Source organism: Haliaeetus albicilla, chromosome Z (genome assembly GCF_947461875.1).
Source record: "Haliaeetus albicilla chromosome Z, bHalAlb1.1, whole genome shotgun sequence".
NCBI classification, from domain to species: Eukaryota; Metazoa; Chordata; class Aves; order Accipitriformes; family Accipitridae; genus Haliaeetus; species Haliaeetus albicilla.
The window spans coordinates 54,326,307-54,349,373 of record NC_091516.1 but is presented as its reverse complement, the minus strand read 5'-3'; the positions used below and the strand labels follow the sequence as shown (position 1 = coordinate 54,349,373).

Genomic DNA, 23,067 nt, shown 5'->3' with positions numbered 1-23,067 from the left:
ACTGGAAACAACACACGTCTGTAAGCACCCAGAGAGCTTTCGCTTTCCCGTTTGCTGCGGCTCCGGGAGCGTGCAGGTTAGGTGCAGCAGTGCGGTGCGCTGCGTGACCGTACAGTGCCCCCGGCCCCCAGACTGGGGGTCCCTTAGCATCACTCGGGGCAGCCTGCCAGTCCCAGCCCTGGCAGGCATCCTCCCTGCCTCCACACCGGTGGCACATCTGCATGCCAGTGTGCCTGGCTCAAAGGAAGCCTGCACCTGAGAAAAAACCAGACGTGTCTGTGGGCAAGGCACTGAAAAATGATGTTTGCAACGCTCTGCTCTCGCACGTCACTGCTACGCCAAGGCCGCCACCTTTGGAGCCCTGGTGTCCTTCAGGGCAGAGAGGGGGAGACGGAGCTGCAGGGGGGCCTGCTGCTTTCCACCAAGGAGAGCACGACAAGGCTTCGTGACTTCTCTTTTTAAATCCATCATGTCCCACTCCTTAAGGAAAGCCAGTACTTCACCACTTTCTGTGGAGCCAGGGACAGGGCTATCCGTGGTGTGAGGTGGGGCACTGGCATGTATCAGTAAGGATCTAGGTCCAGAACGGGGTGTCCTGACAGGGCAGGAAAGCTCAAGTATGTTCTGACCAAGGGTAACTTGCTGGATCGGATCCCACATTTCTACAGGGTCACACAGAACTCCTGTCGCAAAACAGAATCACTAAGCCCAGTAACCAACGTAGCTGAGCGCTTACCCGAACTGTAATGGCTGCGTGTTAAGTGATCCCCGCTTACACAAAATCAATGTGGAGAATGCAGGTATGTTTTAACAACTCCCAGGACTAGGGAGATTATATACTCTTTTGTTATTTAACAGTTTACTACCACTTTTTTGCGGAGTTAGTCTCAGGCAACACCCTCTAGATCAGGCCCATGAAGCACAACAGATTTATGCCTGCTAAAAGAAAACACAGGCTCCTCCATTATTAATTTGTAAAGCCTGGAGATGAAGTCACATCTGTATGATGATCTATTTTGGTGGACCAAGCGTGCTTAAATCCCAGCCTTGATCTTTTAAACTATCAAGTCTGCCATAAATATTTGATGATGAACAAGCTCATAAAAAGAAAATGCAGAATATGAATAGAGGGAGAGCAAATGCGTGATTCAATTTTTAATTACCATCACCTTACTCAGAAGTCAAGTTCATCTTCCGTAACAGACATAAAGCAACAAATTTCTTTCTCACCATAACCTGATCTAAATGATCAGCATCACATTGTATTTTTTAAGGAAACAGAAAAATCATCAAACAAAAGAACCAGGACACAAGAAATAAGGTAGAACAGTCTGGTTTTATTACCATATGTAATCAAGAGCTTTTATTTCCCCTTTTCTCCTCCTCCTTTCTTTTTCTTTCTTGCTTTTTTTTTTTTTTTTTTTTTTTTACAACATACATTAAGTTGTGAATCAGATGTTAGGGGGATGTGGAAATGAAGGGAAACTGGTGACATCACAATACTTTACAACTTTACAACAAATGAGAGTCTGAATTTGTTGCATCTACCAGTGTATAGCAAGGGTGGAAAGCAAAGGCACACATAGGTTCATGAACACCTCAAAACAGAGGGTGGAAGGGAACTGAGGGTGGGAAAGGACAAAAACAGAAGACCCACTGAGTACAAAATGTGTGTTTCAAGGTCAACCTGGTAACTGATGTGGTATCGGGAAGGCAGATCGCTGCACAAGCTGTTGCCATGATCATTTTGTCTCTACGTTTTGGGAGGATGCTTTGCAGGGTAGTAACAAGGGGACCTGCGCATTTGGTGCTCCAGGGGTTTGGAGCTTGGTAAAAAGGTTGCAAGTTGGTTCTTTTAACACAAATGACCTTGCTACCTACTGTTTTCAAAGGGTTTTCTGCTTGTTTTTATTAAAACAACAACATTGCTTTGGATACAGATCTATCTACTCCAGTCTGCATAGGTCACTAAGGGTGAACAAAACTGTTTCATAAAAGAAGCCATGATGAAATGAAAGAACATGCAAGCACCCTTGTTACACACTTTGGTCTAGACCATCCAGACTTTATATATACCATCTATAAGCTAATGGACTTAAAATCTGTCTTTTCAATCATTCAGAAACAAAACCAAAACCCTGAAAAACAAATGGAAGTATAAAATTTTAAAAAACAAATTGAAACAGAAACAACCACCTTACTCAAACATACTGTTCAGTAGATATATATATATATATAAAAAGCTTAGAAGCGATCCCCATCATTTTTCTACAGTATGTTGACACAGTTATTGTAACAGATTAAAAACACATCTACGTTTTTGCATAAACTGAAAGACTGGAAAGGAACTTACACACCTGCGCGCACACACACACACGCACACACCTGTGCGCGCGCACACTCCCACGCTAGCTACATGCACAGTCACACAAAAGAAACAAAGGAAAAAAAAATTACATTTTCCCCAAAGAAGTATATGCAGCATCCTTCTGGAGCAGCAGGTAGCTACAGCAGGAGCCTGCCTGCCTGTCCTAGCTCCATGCGCACTGCGTGCTGCAGGATGTGCAGCCGGGCTTTCTGCAGGGCTTGGCCCCTCTCACCGGCGCTTGTCCCCAGCCAGGGGACACACCAGCCCCGTGGACAAGGGTGTTGGTCACTTCCCTGCTGCCCAGTGAGAATGATCCCCATGCTGACGTGTGGTAAAGGGGGAGCAGGAGGTGGGGGAAGGCAGAATCCCCAGCATGGTGCCTTGGGAGCTTCGCCACTGGTGGGTGGTTTTGAGAGAGGACTTGGCACAGCTAGAAAGTCAAATTGAAGTGGAGGGTATGGTGCTAGCCTAATTTCTTGGGGGGCACGGGGTTATGACAATAACCACCACGTTGCTCTTTCAATGTCTTTACTCCAGTTCTTGAAGGGGCTTGGAGGAGGAAGGATCAATAAATATTTGCATTACTCAAAGGGGAAAAAGAAAAAGGTTTTACATACTACAGCTCACAAGTATACACAACTGAGGGTGTAAGGCACAAATTTACATGTGGAAGAAAACAGGCTATTCACAGATATATTCCCACGAAAAACCCGTGTGATAAGACCATAATTTATGCATGGTAACAGCCGGCATATTAACTAGTTCACACTGTTTGAGGATTTTGTTTGCCGTCTCACATGCAAGGTGAAATGAGATGGCACATCACAAGCTGGTGCCTTCACAGAAAGTATTAGCTACTGACAAAGCCATGTTGATAGCAATGGTGCACAAATGTGCGGCTTTTAAGAGTTTCTCTTGCAGTTAGAAGTTATGAACTTGCAGTATTTGTTTGTTGCTGTCTTAGGTCAGAGGCCCAGCCAGCTAATTAGCTGAGAGACTTAAATAGATATCCCCTTTTTTTTCAGCTAATCACGCAGTCCAGGCACAAAGTTCAGAATTCCAGCTCCAACTTATCTAACTCAGTGAATTTATTGGAAAAATAAAAGAGTTTTAATTACTCCAGTTAATGAGTTTCATGTTAAATAGGTATAACTTTCAAGGTACTTCTCTGAAGAGCTGCTCACAGGATGATACGCAGAAGTAATTTCCTTAGGAAAAACAAAAGTTGAACAATAAATAAGAGGAGTTACTTGCGTTAACAGTCACGTGTTATTTATTAAAAGAGAAGGGTAGCAGAAATCTATGACATAGTTTGCCCAACACGGCATTTAACTGCTGTAACCAAATGGCTGTAACACTGATGGGCATCGTTTCACAGTACCTGCACATAGTAAACTTCTGCCATTGTTAAGTCAGAGTTAGCTTTATCAATGGATTCTTTTTTTTCTTCTTTTTTTTTCTTTTTAAAATTTGTTTGTTTTTGTAATTATTTATTTTGCTTTTCAGAGCACTCCTTCTCAGTTCAGGAATGCACTGTGCAGTTGGGGGCAGGGGGTGAAATGTCACAGTCATCTTTCACCTGTGTGCTTTTGGCTCAATGTTTGTGATGGAGGGTTAGTCTTTTGAGCAAGGAACTGGCGGGTTGTGGGGGCAAGTCCTGCAATTGCAAACCTTCAACCATGGGTCATATGGCTCGGGTTTAAAAAAATATTCCACTTTTCCCAGAGAGCAGAAATCCAACACATCTTCAGCTTGCAACAACCATCTTCTCAGAGGAGCGAGTGATAACAGTTGCAGAACACTGGCTTTCAAGGGCAACCTCTGCTTAATTGCCGCCCCCTCCCCCCCCCCCCCCGATTATGTACACGCATCATTGGGCTTCATGGATGTGGAGAGCGGCGCAAAGGAAGGTTTGGGAGGTACGTCTGGCTTTAGCGAGGGTGTGCGTTTCAACCCTGACCTCGTCAGTGAGTTGTAGGCGGTGAGACTCGGCTGCCGAGATACAGTCACAGCCTGTGCCTGGGCAGCGTGAACTTGTATGGAGTCCACTCGCTGCGGGGCCGGCGGCGGGTTGTCGCCCCGGCCAAAGCTCTGATTGCGGGAAAGATGGGACGAGTTGGAGGAGTTAGTGTTGTTTCTTTTGAGGGTCGACGTCTGGTGACTTCTCGTGAGTGAGTTTGTAGGGTAGCTTCTCTTGTAGTCCACGTTGTAAGCAGAAGAGTGCATCTCCAGCCGCTTGCTCAGGCCACTCTGTGACAGCGAGGTGCTTGGGGGCCCGAGGGAAGCTTCCCGCTGCGGTACTTTTGGTGGCATGCTGTCGAGATTTTCCACCAGGTTAACCCCGTGGCTGGGACTTTTGCTACTGAGATGATCCTTGATAGTTTTGTACTCAAGGGTGGCATTCTGGTCCTCCACAGATACCTGAGCCCCATCGCTCATTTTTGGCTGGTCAACGTACTCGTGCTGGTAGCCTTGCTGGGCTATGGGCAGGACCACAACACTGGGAATGTGGCTAGGAGAAGCCCTGAGCGGCAGGTCGGTTGGAATCACGGGTGAGGCCATCGGGGGGATATCTTTTGTGCAGGCATTGATGAGGTTCTGGTTTCTCTCCCACTCCCTGCTGCCACGGCTGGGCTTTCTCTTCTGTTGCAGGGTTGGGGTGGACTCAGGGGTTGGCAGGGCGGCCAGGTCCAGATGGTGCTGGTCAGCTTTGATTAGCATCTTGGCAGTGCTGCCTGGGGTAGCCAGCTTGCCATTGTGCATCAGAGGCGTGAGGATAGCTTCAGGCTTTGGCTCCTTGGACTGAGCATCCCCAAAGAGGCCGCTGAGCTTGGTAACACTGCTCATGGAGCCGCGGCGGGAGTGGGTCAGCTCCTTCTCCTTCCTCTGCACAACAGCCACGTCTCTGCGGCGATGGTCGCAGACGCAGTACACTATGATTCCTGAAAAGACGGCCCCCATGACAAAAGCAAGAATAACAGCAATGGCTAGCAGGGTGACCGGCACCAGCTGATCATGACCCTTCAGGTAACTCTCACGAATCACTCCTGCAATAAACAGCATACGGTGGTTAAACAAACTAAGGACAGGGAAAAGCTACTTATCATTAACTATTTTGTTCAAAGGCACACCCTGGGAGGTTTGTTTGTGTTTTGTAAGGTGATTTTTGATCAGCTTGCCCAAAATTGGAGACATACTGTACCTGCCAGCTACATCTAGCATGTGCAGCCTTGGGCTTTCAGTACAGCTTTCAGATCTGGAGTTGAAAACTAAAAAGTTCAGGAGGGGAGAGAGAATTTACTTGCAGGGCAAGTGCAATCAGTTTGAAATCCTGGCCCTGGGCAACTCACACTGACTTCAGCAGGTCAGAGCTAGTATTTCTCCTCCTTTGACATACTGCTCATTCCTCCCCTCCCTCCATCCAATCTCTCCTCAGCTAATACCGTATTATTTTTACTATGGTAAACCATTCAAATTGAAAAACCTTTAAAAGAAGGAGAGAAGAGAGAAGCTCTGCAAGTACCAGAGAAGTGCATCCTACATTGTTTAAGGCTGCGTTCTCTGCTCATCATTCTGTTATCTTTGTCATGTGTTTTAAAAGTCAGTGTCACATGCCTGAGCTTCAGAAGGATGCTTAAATAACTATGAAAGATAGAACACAGTGTTGAAATCTGTTGAGCCTGCTAGATGACTGTCCTTGCTATTTTAAGTTTAAAAGCTCTCTCTTGTTCTGAACACATGAATAGGTTCACCTCTGTGCTGAAGCCTATGCTTTCTCATCTGAAAGCCCTGACTCGGAAGGCCTCATTTTGTGGTCCTTCGCTATGGTCAGAGATCACTGTCAAATCTTACTTGGCCCTCCAAGCACTCTCTGTCAGAGAAAGCATCTTTGGCAGAGTGCACCTTCTCCATCTGAAGTCCCTAATACAGCATTAATTAATACCCTGAATTTCTGAAGAAAGTAGTTTTTTTCTGACATAGTTGGGCACCAAGCCAGCAGCACTAATGAAACATAAGCACGGAGCCTCTAGTTTTCTTTTTTTTTAATTTCTGGTTTTGTTCTTAGTGCTTAACAAGGAGCAGCCACAGCCTGACAAGGAGCTGAAGGAACATTTCTCCCACCTCTTTCTCCAGAGAGGGTCTAAGTGCCAGGGCATTAAAAGCTCCACATGCTCTAAGGAAAAGTAATCCTTGTCCTTATTACAGGAGAGACAGAAAGACAGAAAATGTACCTCCAAGGCTCTCCTGAGACTTCGTGAAGATAAAAAACTTCCATGTCGTAAATCAACTCCTAGAATAATGTCTTTCCATGTATTTGGCAGAGAAGGTATTAGTGGCCCAGAATTAGAACCAAATGCAAAATACTCCTCAGAAAACTATGTCAAAAGAGCATTGAAAAGTTGCCACTATCTCACAGAAACCTTTGGTAAGTATTCTGGCTAGATATAGTATTGCTTCTATAGCATATATTTTTCTGTTCTCATTTAGTTGCAGTGTTTAGGTGGACAAGGGATATTTGCTTACAAGATAGGAACTTTATATTTAAAAGCAAAACAGCTTTTGAAATCATAAGCCCCTGCATGTGACATCACAGCTGGTTGCCATGGAAACTGTTGTGCTGTGACAAATAAAGGATTATGATTTCTTGAGGAGAATAACTAGCAAGAGCGGATGATCGCTTAAGAAAGCAAGAGCCTACATTCATATAAATGTCTTAATAGTAAAAAAGGGAGGAAAGCAAATCTCAGAAAACAATATATAATTAGAAACAATCTTCAAATTAAGTGTTTCTAAGAGAACTCTCTTTTAAAGCCCAGAAACTTTTTAAGAGGCAGATTTTTCTATTCTTTGCCATCAGCACTTAAAAAGCAACAGTAGAACCTAGCTCTGTAATTTCAATCCACATGCAAAATTGCTGTATATAGACCAGAAGCACAGTTTAGTGGTTACGGCACAGTCAGCAGTAACTACATTTCACTGCAAAGGTGTTGGTCCTCTGTGGACCTTCATCTGCTGATATTTACACGCTAGACTCTGCAGCATTTTGAGATAAAATTTATTTACACTTGTAAAACTATCTGCTGTCATTAATGGGAGAACTGGAAACAGAGTCTTAAATGGGTGGGAAGGATGGTCAGGGAAGTGTTAAGTCTTACCCAGAAATGCATTGCTGGGCATGAAGTTAAGAAAAGTTTCAACTTAAAAAGCCTAATTTCATGGACACCTTCCATGCACAAACTTCTCAAAGATATGCCCCCTTGAGCACTTAAGTCTAATGTTTTTTGCATGAAAAAGACTCAAAATCCTGCCAAGTGCCTACCTAGGGGTGTAAGCACCTACACCTTTTATGTATAGACTGGTGGAAAAGAGGCTGGACTGCAATCCTGCAGAATGGGATCTGGCAGTTTTGCTTGATGATGGTTGGTTGACCTCAATACAGGTCAACAATGTGCCCTCGTGGTCAAAAGGGCCAACTGTATAAAAATATTAAGATGTGTCCAAAGGAGGGCAACAAAGATGGTGAAAAGACTACAGGGCATGACTGATGAGGAGTGGCTGAAGAGACAGTTTGTTCAGCTTAGAGAAGAGGAGACCTCATTGCTATCTAAAACTTCCTCATGATGGGGAGCGGAGAGGCAAGTGCTGATCTCTCTCTCATGTGTCCAGTGATAGGATGCAAGGGAATGGCTTACAGCTCACATCTGTGCCTGACACCTCCTATTGGCTAAGTGAGGTTGTTCTACACCCTCAGCCTTCTGCTTTAGGCTAAGTCCTACTCTGCGAATGGCAGCCTTAAGCACAAACCTGCATCATTGCATACAAAAGCCATATGAAATCTTCAGTTTTACATTACCAACAGATATTGAATCATTACAACTCACTTTTACAAAATTAACACACAGTTCAGACTGAGCAACCACGTGTGTCCAAGAAAGGGGCAGCTGAAAGGACACACTGCAGGTGTTTTGTCAGCAGAAATTTATGAGGGTCTTAAAACAGCCTGATTCCAGCTAGTTCCTCTTGAGCTCAAACCTTCCTGATGTTTATTATGTTTTCTATACTATAGTTAAAGGAAATTTAACATTAGTGGCTTTGCTCTAAGCAGGCGGATCTTCTCAGGACACAATGTCAGGTTAATGATGTGATCTATTTTTTATCATGGATCTCATCCATGTGTCTTTAGTTATGCAAGCAATCCCAACAATTTTAACTTAAATGAAGTAAGATGGGCAAGATTTGACCCTGCATTTATGTTTATGGAACAGATACAATTAAGTAATGAAAAAGTATGAGGAATGTTCAGCATCTTACTGTCATGACCACAGGGGAGGGAAATCTAATACGAAATAGGCTGGTAATTGCAGTCGTTGCCAATCAACTTCTCAAGCCCCTAGCATCAGTATTAACTGCCTTCACAGGCTGGGATGAATAAACAACTGTGTGATCCCAACTACGTCCTCAAAACAAGCCAGTTTGAAAGGAAACAGATAGGACAGTGTTCATGCCACTTTACAGACTGCATTGTGTATGCTTTTACCTATTCTGCAGTTCTTAACACCACAGTCTCCAAGGCTCAGTCCAGCATCATTCATTAGCACTCATTATTCAAAGAATTAAAATAAATGGAGAAAATAATCAGAAAAATGTAGGGCCTACATTTTTGGAAGTCAAGTAAAGTATTCGGACTCCCAGCTTTGAGGAAATAGGTGCTATTGAAAAATCTTACAGCTATATATTATCTGACATCTTTCTAAGACATTATGTACTGGAAAACTGACTGGGCTGGCTGCATAAAATGCTATGGAGCCAGACTGTAAAATATGATTGATATAAATATCAGTATATTATTTTAATCTTATATTTAATAATAAAACAATTATTCTAAATTAAATACTTTTACTTTTAAAATATTATGTCTAGCACTTTCTTGTTTGCAATATCTTATTTCCAAATATGAAAATACATTGCTTATTTTATGTGGTCTGAACTGCTCATCCATACCCTTGACTCTTTTCTGTAGTGCATGGAGATGTATCACCATGGATAATAACCAGCTATTCTTTGGAAAGGAATATTGTTGACAGAATTACCTGTATTAACATTATACTTGGGAGAGATCTGGCGGTAAAAATAGTAGTAAAACTGAAAAAGCTTCAAAGACACAGACGAGGTTAAATATTCGCACCTTTGAGGATCAGACCTTCCATGTTGCTAATGCCACAAACGTGCTGACACTTATCTATCTCCCTGAAGCCTTCCAGTTAAGTCAAGCTCTGTTCCTTGCAAATCACAACTGGGCTTACAACTTCAGGGTCTTCCCACATGTGATGTACTATTATTTCTGGCCACTACAAGAGCCAAGCTACTCACCTGATATCCTCCACTTTTCATGGCCATTCTGATTGCTGTAGACAACCTGATCCTTCCTCCTCCACTAACTTTCTGTAATTTCATCCCATGTCCTTTTGTCTCCTTCTCCTAACATCACCATTCATTTTCTCAGTCAGTATGCCCTGTCCTGTAACGATCTAGAACATGCAAAATCACCTCTTTTAGTCTTCTAATGAAAGAAGACCTCATATGGTATTGTATTATTCTGCTATACATAATTCATTCTTTCTTCCAGTGGAGCTTGTAGGTAAGGTACACAGTGTTGACTGGCTGGCTGGTTAAAAGGACATTAAGAAAAATGTTTCCAAACTTTCAAAGTGTTTCAATTCTGAAATGAGCTAGTGCTTGGCTAAATCACATGAGAAGAGTATTGATCTACCTTGTTCATTAAAGGTAGCTGGGGAAAAGGAAAGGAGATGTTAAATTTTGTATCAATAATACATATACTTTTTCTAAAGTTCTGGAAAAAGTGAGAAGCAGACTGTTGAATTGTCTCTGGGTGAAAATAGGAGAGAAAAGAAAAGACCAGAGGTGATACAATGATATAGACCTACTGTATACTAAATCATCGTAAGCAGGAAGGAGATGAGGCTTCTTATTTTCACCAATTAACAAAAGCATTCAAGGGTTAGAACTGTACCTGTATATCTGCTAAAAAACAAGTTAAAAAGCAAGATGTGCACAGTGCTGAAAGTGTTATCGCATGAAAATGCTGATGAAGCTATTCTGGGCATGTTCTGCTCCTAATTCTAACAGGAAAGAACTTCTGAGGGCAGAAATATAATTAGGATGAAATAATCACAAAGGAATAGAGTTCATCATTCTAAAGAATACATGGCATGAGCATTGAAGCATTTACTCCTTTTCCTGCTTCACTTTTCAGCAAAAATTCCCACTCTTATCCATGATCAGAAATGTAACAAAAAGTCAGGGAATAAGTGTCAACCAGAACAGAGAAAAGAGGTAGAAATATTTAGATAATGTATATATTTTCAAATTGTCTAAAGGAATTCATCCCTGACTGCTTAAGGAGCTAGCCAAAGCAATTTCTAGACACTGTGCAGTATCTTCAAGAATGCTGGAGGAAGTATGAGCATCAAGAGCTCTGAAAAAGGACAAACATATTATGTGCCTTTGAGATGAGCCGAAGGGAGGACCTAACACAAGACAGACCTGCCAGTGCAGTTTTTAGAATGGGAATGACAATAGAACAAGTGATTCAACAATCAATTTTATGAGCATCCAAAGGATGATAAAGTAATTATTTAAAAAAAAAAAAAAGCAAATATGCCAAAATTAAATTACATTAAACCAGATACACTTCCTTTCTTGACAGGAGAAAGGCTTACTTTTTATGGGGAAACATTAAGTATGATACCCTTTGACTTCTGTAAAGTCTTTGACCTATTTTCTCAGAAGCAAATGAAAGTGAGCTAAAACCTGATAAAAAGCTGCAGTTGAAAAGTACTGATCAAAGGTCTACCTGGAAAGAGATCTGAAGTAAGGTGTGTGTCTCAGGAGAACAGGAATTAACAGGCATCTGCAGAAAGGAGACCTCAACTCCAGAGGCCCAGCAAAAGAGCTGTGTCCTTTTAGCATGTACAGTGTAAAAAAGAACATCCCATGATGAAGCCTAAATTTCTTTGTCTCACCTGTGACCAGGGACAGGGATGGCAGAACATCAAGAAGAGCCCCACAATCACATGATTCTATGTCTAGGTTCTGGTGTATCCTTTGGAGTGATCACAAACTGAAATTCCAGATTATAACCATCATAACTGCTTGATGAAAGAAAACGAACCCAGTTTGAATAGCTTAATGTGAGGCTGTTTTAGTGATACAATAGTCCAAACGCTGCCTTCTTTCACAACCAAGCTGAAGTCAGTGAGAATAACTCACAGAGCAGAGGGCAGTACCTGGTCCTGTAGCTACAAGTTCCCATGTGTAAATAACTAGTTACCTGTCACCAAAAATAACGCCTTTCAGTTTGAGCATTACAGTTAGCTGTAATGTGGAGACAAAGACACCTCTGCCCCAGAAATGCTTTATGGCTGTGAGAGGTGTATCCTGGACAATGAGATGACCACATGCCATGTGCACCAAGAACACTCTGTGATGACCTCTGCAGGGAGCTGTCATTGTCTAACTTTCCAAAGTTGCCTGCAACAGATGGTAAACTAATAACCCCAAATGGTGGCACACACCAAGCCGAAACACAGAAGTGGGAAATGAAGAATGATGGTTTTGGCAGGGAAGTGAGGGAATAACTATCAGGGAATAAGGTATTATTTACGTCTAGACCACACATTAACAGAATTCATGGAGTGACTGTCATTGCTGTCTTAAACTTCACCTCTCTAGCTAAATGGGAATGACCCCACTTCCATCTCCAGCACCTACAAAATCACTTGAGACTTTCCACAGAACAAGTCATTGTTCTAGAAAGGTACAATGGTTTCTTTACTGATGTTACTTAAGGGGAAAACCTTGCAGTTAATTTAATTCTTCAGTGCAAGCTTCTCTGTCTGACGTATGTCTCCCTCTGCTTAGACGTGCAAGAAACGCTGGTATAGACTCATTATGAATGGAGGTTTTTATGGGCTTCAGAATATCTTTTTTAAATACCACTGAATAGGTTTTCAACATGTGTCTCCAGGTGTTAGAACTGTGTTTACAGGCAGTCTCATGCTGCTAAAAGACTATTTCAGCCTGGAAAATCCCTGCAGGTATTAACAAGCTTTCTTCCTCCTTTTTAACCAGCAATAGGAATAAAAAAAATTCAGATGAATTTAGACTGGACACACAGATTTAAAGTGATATCAAATTCAGGAATGACCAGAGTCTATCATGCCTTTCTGAGATCTTATCTCACATTTTTCTTGAAGGAATAATTTCAAGGCTTGACATAAACCAACCGCATTATAATTCCCAATGATTTGGTGATGCCACTTTATTGGAACTGCTTTGTTGAAAACAGTAAGTAAGCTTTTTCCTTCATCTTCCTTCTGGCTGCAAGGACTCCTTCTGCTGACTCAGTGCAATTCTACCCAGTATCTGTTTTTCCGGACTCTTGGTGTCACCAGCTAGAAAAAAAACAGCTCAAACATTCATAGTTAAAGCTGCTGGCATATGCTTTTTTTCCCCCTCCCCTTGCAGTAAAGCAGTATTGTTGATTTATAAAGGTCTGCAACTGTTAAGTTTTGCATGACTCTGCTGAGAAGAGCAATCCATCTCCCCGCAGAAATTGCTCTATGGCTCTCAAAGCCAACTGGCTAGCCCTAGCCGTCTGAGATACGCAGCAAACAAAAAGGAGATGCATGTGCTTGGAGAGAAGAATGAATTTGGTAAAGAAAAAAACCTTCAATTACAAGAGGCCTGGGGATCATTGGAAGTATGAGGAGAATCGTACTTCAGAACTATGAAAAGAAAATCAATACATAACGTGCCTGAAGTAACACATAACAAAGCCTTGAAAAGGATCTAAACAATCAGATCAGCCACAGTGGCCTCTGTCTGGATTTTTTGGCCCTTAATCAGACATACTTCAGAAGCAATCCCTCCAGGATAGGTTCATCTATTGATCTCTAAGGGTGGTTTTATTTCTCCTTTCAACTGGTCCAAATTATATTACTTCTCTCCACTTTTGATGAATGACTGTCAACATGAATCTCTGTAGAAAAAAGGTGGTTGTAAGTTACTAAAAGAGGGAAGATCAACAGGTAGCTTTGTTCTCAATGGGAAGATGGAGAACTTTCATTCTTGTATTTTTTTTAAGCCAGATAAAGTAAGCAAGAAAGGTGAGAGAAACAACTCCACAATGTCCATATGAGATAACCCGTCAATCTTGACATAACATTTTCAGAATGGATTTCAATTACCTGTTTTTAGTTTGATTATAAGCCTGCAATCCAATTTGTCTGCATGCTACACACCCATACAAAACCTACGTGATGGCCACACTTGTGAATTTTGAGAAATTAGAAACAAGCAGTTCTTTTTTGAAAGGGATTATTACAGATGGAAATTACAAGATCAGAACCAGCAAGTTCATGCTCAGACAACTCCCACCCCCACTGAAATGAAGGGGAGGCAGACCTGAAAAAGACTGGAATAGCAAGCTCTTAGAGCTTTTTTTAATTGCATTACTTCTAAGCAGTATCTCTGTAAATAAACCAGTTTATTAAGTTTGCAGTTGTGGGAGAAGATTTGACATACACAACCTCCTGGATCTATATTGTAACAATGAAAGTCATTACAGTCCTGAAGCCAGCCCGATTTTATTTGTCCCAGTGCCTCGGCTCAAGGCCAGCTCTTGCACTAGAAGCACTTGCTTGACAACCCTTCTCCCACTGGCAGGTGGTATGCAGTAGCTGGTAATTTTGAACTTTCCTGACTTCAGTACTTTCCTTCACCTCTCACCCTTTCCCAGTGAGCACTGATAATTTTAGATGCCTCTGTGTGATGGGGAATAAGCAGACATAGCAGGTCCTTTAAAAAAGTAAAACACAGGCATTCACAGTAGTTAAAACAAGATGTATAAAATCCAAATGTCAAGGAAAATTAATTCTTTTGTAGCTTGTCTCAGCAGAGGCAAACTTTATGCTGCTTTGCATCTTAAAACACAAATTTCCTTTAAAGTCTGCTGCATTTCCTCTAATGACGTAAAAAAAGCTCAGTGCACATTCTGGGACCTTTCTACTATGCCTGGGATGAGCTTAAACATATCCAGCTGCTCTTTATTAGTTTACTTTAGGGGATCTTTCACAGCTGGGCTAAACCAGATTTACATATGTTTGGCTGAATATGCATGATTTCAGGGCTCCAGAGAAGTTGTTGTAGCCTGCAAAGTGAATCTCTCATCCTCACAGCTCCCATTTCACTGCATGGAGCTCCTCTGATGGCGCAGAACAAATGCCGGTTGTTTTTTTTTTTTTGGTGGTGTTTTTTTGTTGTTGTTGTTGATGTTGGTTTTTTTTTTTCTTTTTCTTTTCCTGCTGTGGGCATTATGTATTCTGGGCAGCCCAGTGCCTTTCTAGAAGCAGTTTTTATGAACAGTGTCAAGGATAGAGAAGCTGTCACTGAGAAATTCTGTGGCTTTTCCTCTCCTTTTTTACAGCCTGTTTTGAACTATGGCCTTTCTGTGCAACAGGGAAAAGTGAAGTTTGCTGAATGTCAACGTAAGCAGCTCTGCTTAGCAGGCTGAAGCTCAAAGCTGCCTGATGGAAGAATTGGGGTTAAATTTCAAACACTGCATACGACCTAAAAGCAAAAATTATTTCCTCATCAGCTCTGATCTTCTTAAAAGACACAAAAATGGAAATGCTAGTTTTGAGCTACTAGCGTGACTGAACACATCACAGCCGAACTAACAAAGGAGCCATCTATTAAACATCCAAGACATTTAAATAGTAAGACTGTACCCTATACATCTTATTCCCTGAGGTCCCTGGAAATGACTATTAAACTGCTGAACAACTATGTGACCAAGCCAACAATGTTTACTCCTGCACATAGACTGTATTTCTTAGGGATAGTCCTTCTGCCCACAGCTGCGTTGCTGGTGCACGTTAGGAGCATGGCTGGACCCCATGTTAGGCCTGCTCTAGCACAGAGGAAGGATGAAACCTCTTCTGTCGTTAAAACGCCAGCACTGTATATTTTGTGACAGAAAGCAAACACTGTGGATTAACTCTTCATTTCTGCTACACTCATGAACACTGCAGGTGTAGTCAAAAGACCTGGACTTAAGAATTAAAACATGCCCCCAGTGATCAATAAAAGACAAGACTGCTTCTTCTAGAAATATTTGCAGGGCTGGTGTTGTAGGCAAAAAATAGCTTATATGTGTCTGATGTTAGGTTTATCATTTCCCTCTGCACTGCAGTCCCATAGCCTCATCTGCCTTTGAATACATTAAGTGACTGAGGAATTGCAATGAGTTTGAAACACTGGCCATAACAGCAAGAATAATTGTACTGCTAGTTGTTTTTCTGTATCTCACTACTCTTCCAATACAAATATCAGAAGACTTCCTTGCTCTCAGTTACATTCATTTGAATCCACAGTATCTCCAGTAAACGAAGCATGGTTACTCCAGACATATCTTGAGGTAAAAAGATGGCATTTCCCTGATGGAATTCTTGTCCTGGTGCTGCTATCATCTCTCTCTCCCTTCATTTTCTATCTCCAGTGGTGGCTTCATTCATGCGTTTTTCTGTCTGTCAAATTTATAGTTCTCTGCATTTTTTTTACCTATTTTTTTTTTATCACCTCCCCACCTTGCAGGCACTGCATGTACATTTACACTTTGGTGCCATAACTTCCTTGATGTTTCCCGTCTGTGCATTTTTTAACATGCTCAGTGATCACTATGGCCAGTCTGCTTCCCTGGGTGAGGTGAACCTGTAGCTGCATCTCAGAAGACATACTTTGGCAAGCAGGTACCTGACCCAGCTCCAAGAAAGCTACCCTGGGGCCGGCAGCAACCTAACCACAGCAGTGTGTGCAAACCAGTGTATTCTCCAACATACATTCAAACCCAATCCAGACACACTCTTGACTGCCCAGTGGCAGGCCAGGTAGACATACCTGTGTATTTGCTTTATCACACATCTCACAAAGAGCAGTGTTTCTGCAATACAACTCCCCTAGCCTTCCACTCAGTTCTGGTACTGGATCAAATCTCTGTTTTCTGGATTTACTGTAGCGTTTGTTCAGTTTCTGCTTATGTGCTTCCTTTAAAGCCACTATTTTCCACTGCTGCAGGCAAACCAGGCAGCTTGCGCTGCTAGTTAATCAACATGAAGGTAGGTGCTACAACAAGGAACATGACTGGCTTTTTTGTATCTGTAGACTAGTTCTCAAGATATGTTTACTGATCTACAGATATACAAACTTCCATGTGAAAAGTTAAAGCCTCATTTTTTTCCTAGCATTGGGACCCTAACAAATTTTATCACAATCTCTCTTCTCTCAGTGATACATATTTATTCCCTCTCCTTCTTTCTAAACACAGTGTAGGTGAGACCAAACCTTTCAGGGAAGCACAGCTGATGTTATCAAGTTGTCTTGCCATGAGTAAGTAGAGATAAACTGTATTGTCCTTCCAGGTCTTGATGCTGGGTATATGAAAGTACATGCTGATTTGGTATTAGTAATTTAGTTCAATGAGTGAGAGCTGCACACTCAGATACACAAATCCCGCTGGGTATGGAAAGTTAATTGGTCTTACTGGATGACTGCCTCAGGGCATTGCCTGTAGCTTGGTCATATTTAGACAAAAAGCATATAGAGTGCTGCAGGACTGTAAGACCTCTTTAAGACACTGAATAGAGACTAGTGTTTTGTAGAGATAAAGCCAAATGCTATCTGCAAAAAAAAAGCAGTGCTCTTTATGTTCTTTATTATGAGCTGTGATTGCCCAAACCTCTGGGCAGGCTCTGTGGTGAATGCAAGAGGTTCAGCAGGGAGAGCAGGCAGAAGAAGGCACAGAGGGCACTCCTGGCCTGATTGGGACTCATTCAGCAGCGAATACACATGGAGAATTGTTGAACTGTTTGATGGGAGCTATAAGCTGGTTGCAGGAATTAAAATTTCTCAAGTGCTGACCACAGGCTCAAAGAAACTACCAACGGCCTTTTCTGCACCACACGACAAGACCACTTCTGTTAGCTTCTGTAAAAACAAGCGGTACTCAGTGTTTACCCAGCATTATGGCTTCTGTCTCACTCACCCTGCTTGCTTCCAAACAGGAACTCAGTATAGTTTTCTGGTTTAAAAAACACGGAAACACCTGGAAAATATGTGCTTCTCAAAAGACTTTTGGAATTATTTTAATGAAGGCTTTGGTGTGCTGCTGTTCAGGAGGTCTTTCTGTGCACACTTAAATTCCCTGTCTGTGCTGGTACTGTTTGTGTTTAAGAAATTGCAGATCTTTCAGGCTCTCCAAAAAAACCCCTCTGTTTCTTTCTACAAGAACAAGATAGTGAATAACAGTAGCTTTGTAGGGCTTAAAAAATGTGCCTGCTTCCCTCCCTTTTTTTTTAACAGCTGTTCTTTTATTTTCTATCACAATTGTGGGTAAGATGGGATGGAGCATGAACAAGATGGCATATTACTGACAGCATGCAGCTGGTGTTATTTTCTAATTAAAAAAATCCTTGTTGGGCATATGAAAGAACTGTCTAGTTTATGCCCAGTTGTGATAATGCTATCAAGCTGCACCTTCATCTGAGATTTTATTTCACAGAAGATAGCAATGTTTGGTTACTGGTGGGAGAACTACAGTTTAATATCCAGGGCTAACTACTTTGGTAGATGTGGGAGGCTGGAACTGGTCTGGAGGCTATCCACTGAGACGCACTATTTCAGAGTATTACAGGTATTCTTCCTGGCCAATACAAAGTTGGTGATGAATGTGCTGTTAGCCATTTCCAAATGTTTGCTGAATTGTACAGCTGTGCCAGAAATGCCTCTTAATGCTTCCTGAGCAACTTCTCTATAAACTGCCCTAAGCTCTTCTAATGCCGATGGAGCTGTTAAAATCTACTTCAGCAGGGACTCTAACTTACTCTGATCTGCTGGGGCAAGGAGAGCTATCAGCTGGTGGTTGAAGTGCTCATCAGTCACAGCACCAATGCTCAATGTGCACGGAGTTGTCTGTGTGTTTAGTTGCCTAACTGTGACAAGTCTCTTCTGGGTATGAGGGACTGAGATTTTTCAAAAACTTACAGCTTGGCCAATGAAGTTCTTTTTTCCCCTCACAGAAATGTCAGGATGCACATGTTTGATATAATAGTAATTTTGCACTATCATCTGCTTCAAAACCTCTCAATAAAATGCCCTTGAGACTCTTTTTTGTAACATGAGAATAACAACATATTTTTCCCTATCCTCTTTCTCAGCTACTGGCACAGAAAATCTTAGAACACATGATTAAAATCTAACAAAAATCATAGCAACAGTAATCGGATACCAGAGACTAGAGTGTCTCACTAAATGACTATTAAAGAGCTCGAAGTAACACCTGCCCAAACACCTGACTAAACTAAGGATATTCATAGGAACAACTACTTTCCAAATGCAATGACATTTGTTATCTGTATTTAATGTTCAATAAAATTAACATGGCAAAATCTAAATTATGCCCTCTCCAGGTTTTTCTTTTTTTAATTAACTGCATGCTGTTAATCAGTAAGCACCAGCCCATCCTGACATAAAGAATTAAGCTCACCTTTCTGACAGTCTTAAAGAAAACTAAGAAAAAACAGGAAAAGGGTCAGTCAGGATCCTTCCTACATACTGAACGGGATGTTGATACCATTCACTAAAAGGTTATCTATATGAGAAGAACGTAGGTGGTGTTTTGTACAGAGCCATGTAATTAAAGAGTTCACAGTCCACAAATCATATTAAAAGTGCTCTGAACCAGGACCGTCAAAGTTTAGGTCATTGTAAAATTACTACAGGACATCTTACCTATTAATTAATATAATTGTTGAAACTAGGGACATCCTATATGAGAAAAATTAATTATTCAAATATCTTTAACAGCATATTGACATTTGAATTGTACACTGGCATTAACACCAAAAGGCGCTTTAAGCATCTTTCAGCTACTAGATTTTCTGCTCTTAAATCCCTTCAAATTTCAAAGCAGTTTCAGAAATCTCTTATTTAAAGGGCTAGGTTGCCCTCCCAATTCAGCATCTTTGTATGGCACAACATCTCCCTATACTCAATACAAACGCCACAAAATTGAAACTGGGTGTTACTTAGCATCCTGTTCACCAATTACACTTTGCTATTTCCAGATAGAGTAGTGGCCCTGTGTGGCCAGCATACCCTACAGCAAATTCCCAGCTCTTGATAAATACGTCAGTGCTACAAGGGTCAAACAAGAGCATGAGGCGGTCTGTGTCCCTCCACCGAGCTGTCCTCACCGGGTGACTGCGGATGAATGCAGCTGGGGATCTAGTCCATCACACAATAGCTCTAATGGCCTGAACCCTGAGCAGCTGCCTTGACAAATTAGTCGTGGCCTCTTTTATTGAAAAAGCAGATCAAGGTCCTGGGGCAATGACAGTTTTTCCCTGTTTTAGTAAGACAAGGTTCTACTGCTCATTGCAGCCTGGAAATGGATAGCCTGACTCTAAATCTATGCAGGCAGACAATTACAGGTCAAGGACACCTGCTGTTTCCTGCAGCCACAGTTGACATTTGATGAGCTCTATTTAAACTTCACCCTTCTTTTATTTGTCGGATCCAGTAATCTGGGGACAGAAAAGCTCTGTTGATCGTTTTCATACCCAGCAGTTGCACATCGACACCACTTCTTCTACTACCAATGACGGGTTTTTTTGGCTACTAAATAGCAAATGGCTCTTGGTTCTAATCTTGCTCCTCACGTTTCCACTTCTGCTAGTGAATCTGAAATCCGAACTGTTAGTGAAATGTAGAAATATTTTGATTTCTGAAAATTTTAAGTTCGTGCCAGTGCTGAAGTATAGGCATTTCTTTAGGTGGGGCACAGGCAGTTGGTATGTCTTGGAATATACCCTCTCCATTATTTAGATTTCCTCATCCTTGCTGATCTTTTGCAGTGAAAACCGTTCCTTTCCTTACACTTTCAGAAGGTTACTATGGAAAATCTGTGAGTAAATGAGCTGGGGCTTTTTTACATAAGGTTTGAAAAGAAGACTTAATCACAGAGAAGACACACTAAATCGCTGCCCTGTATTCTAATACAATCCCCAGGTTTGATTAAAATTGGCTTAAGGATGTGGCCCTGCCTGTGGACTTAGTTTCTGTCATCTTCTCTGCATGCCTTGTCTGCTCTGTCTCGTCGCTCTTGTTCTCATAGAAACTTACAAAAAGATAATGAAAACAAGTTTGAAGAAAGTCTGTTGTCAGAAACATCCTTCCAGCATTCTTCTTTCATCAATTTTATATACAATCTCCATTTTATTAATTAGCATCTAGTTTTCTACTGCCACTGTTTGAACTTGAGGATGCAGTCTGAGATGATTACCTGTCTCTGGCCCTGGGAGCAGACAGCTCGTACATGCAAGACAGAACAGAGGAGGGATCAGTGTCGTTCCTCTGGACAAGTCTGGTGTGTTCACTTAATCCTGACTGCACAGCCCTCTGGTGTGTATCACAGCATACCAGTGACTCCAGCGTGGTGAGATCATCAATCTTCTGGCATGTTTGCTAGTTATTAGCCTGGTCTGGTGACACAGGTATCTGGCCATTAAAAACTCTGCTGAGAAATTTGGTCTCATTTAATTGCTAACAATGGCTTTTTGGTATTTATCTGATATGGAGCTAAAATGGCGCTCCACAGCAGGCATGCCATGATTAGTCTCTGAGACATTCAGATCCTGGACAAGTTGCTCATTAGAGCCATTCTAGACAAATATAGGGTTGTTTCTTTGTTTGTTGGTTTTTAAAAAAGGATTTTTTTAGTATTTCACACAAGCAGCTAGTACATGCGACAAATGTAAATAAGGCCCCCCCTTCTAGAAACAGGGATGTTTACAGTAAGCTGATGCTAATTTACCTAAGAACATTTTAGGAAGAAAATCTATAGGGCTTTGTGTAGCACAGGCTCATCCCACCAGCCTCTAATTAAATCCTAATGGGAAAAGTAAGTAGGTTTTAATCTAGATGTGGCTCTGTAAAAGTTTAAATGGACTTAAGTCCCATGTCATTGTGTCTCATGTAGGTGAAATCTGTTTGTGAAGCACTACAGCTCTGAATAACACCTCTCACTTCAAATCTCAGCCAAATGCTACAGAATCATAGACAGAATCAGGGCAAATTCCCTACTCCCTTTCTCACAGCACTATTTTACTAGACTGTGGGCAAAAGACTTAAAAGTATAGTAAGTGAAAGATCTGGTCTGATTCGATCTTCATTGTTTCCTCAGCACTTGAAACTGTTAGTGAACTGCAAAGTACCTGCAATCTGCTTTATGTCTGTGCATATAATGGTTTGAGACATGGGAAAGAATAGCAATGTTTGCATAGCTTCCTCCCAGGCACACATGCTTTAAGTTTATAGCTCTTCCTGAGCCCCATCCAGGCAGAACTGACTATGGTGCAACTCCTTCTCCCATTAGCCTAACAGGTTTTTTTAGGGTCAGTCAGTTTCTTCTAACAGTGCCAGGATGATGACACAGATCAAATACAAAGTATTTGCTTCAGCTTGAAAATCCAAGCCCTCCCCCTCAGACCTGCAAACACCAACTCAAAAGATAAGTTTTGACAAATTTTGTGCCACTTTAAATCCTCTTCTGAATTATGACAAAATGCCAGCAAGATAATAAAAACTTCTCCTTGCTTCCTCTGATACAAAATGCTTTGAATCTTTTAAATCCTTAGACATATTAGCATACAACAATATTTTTGTGTAAAAACATACTCTGCAAATGTACTTCCTGGTGCAAAACTCAGCCCTCCCATGATGAACACCAGTTGTTTAATTAATGCAAAAAGGAGTCTGAAGCTTTGCTTTGCCACAGATATTTTTTTTCTCTTGTTTCATGTCTATTTGTAAAGTATCTTGTTAAATCAGCACTTTACATTCTTTATCATAACTGTACCTGAAGTTTCATATAAAACTGTCTCACTGCAGCAGAAATCTGCCTGAACATTTGCAGACTCTCCGGAGACAAGCATTGTCAGCACTTGGCAAATCTTTCAAGTAGCGATAATCACAGTAAAATTTAGTAACACTGCCACTTGTGTACAATATGAAATATCTTCTGGAGTCAGGTTTTGAAATGAACAGCCCTTGAGCTCCCCAGTAGCACAGCCCTCTCCAAATACAGGAGTTGACTATTGCTAATGATGTCTAATTCTGTACCAGAGGAAGGGCTGCAGTTATTAATAATATAGATTTTACATTCTATAAAATAATAGGTGGTACCAGATACTGCATCGACAGGAGCATTCTTGATATCCAAAGACATCAGCAACTCTTAACTCTGTAAACTGTGTCCGCTTCTAATCAGCTTTTTCTACCATAGTTACATGGATATTGACAAAAGGCTTGTTAAGGGAAGGAGATACCACCTCATAATCTTCACTTAACGAGTGCTGAGACAAGTAAGAATACAAACATTAAGCCTGCTAACAGCAACGCTACACTTTCGTCATTCAGCGCCCAGCTTGGCCACATCCACCTGAATGCTGTGGAGCAGAAGCTGTAGCAGAACCACGAAATTGTAAGCTGAATTTGCAACTGATTTATCAAAACTGTGATTAAAAGCAGGCTCCAGGCATTTAGGGAGCGAGTGAGAAAAC

General features: G+C 41.6%; 1 protein-coding gene across 5 annotated transcripts in view; it reads right to left on the bottom strand.

The window, feature by feature from the left end:
• Nucleotides 1–1,317: 1,317 nt before the first annotated feature.
• SEMA6A (semaphorin 6A) overlaps nucleotides 1,318–23,067 on the bottom strand; it is a 115,482-nt gene continuing 93,732 nt past the window's right edge. For all 5 annotated transcript variants that reach the window (XM_069776898.1, XM_069776900.1, XM_069776901.1 and 2 more), the window contains one exon: nucleotides 1,318–5,415. In XM_069776898.1, the coding sequence (XP_069632999.1) occupies nucleotides 4,226–5,415 (1,190 nt within the window). In that variant the 3' untranslated portion in view covers nucleotides 1,318–4,225. The remainder of the gene's footprint in view (nucleotides 5,416–23,067) is intronic.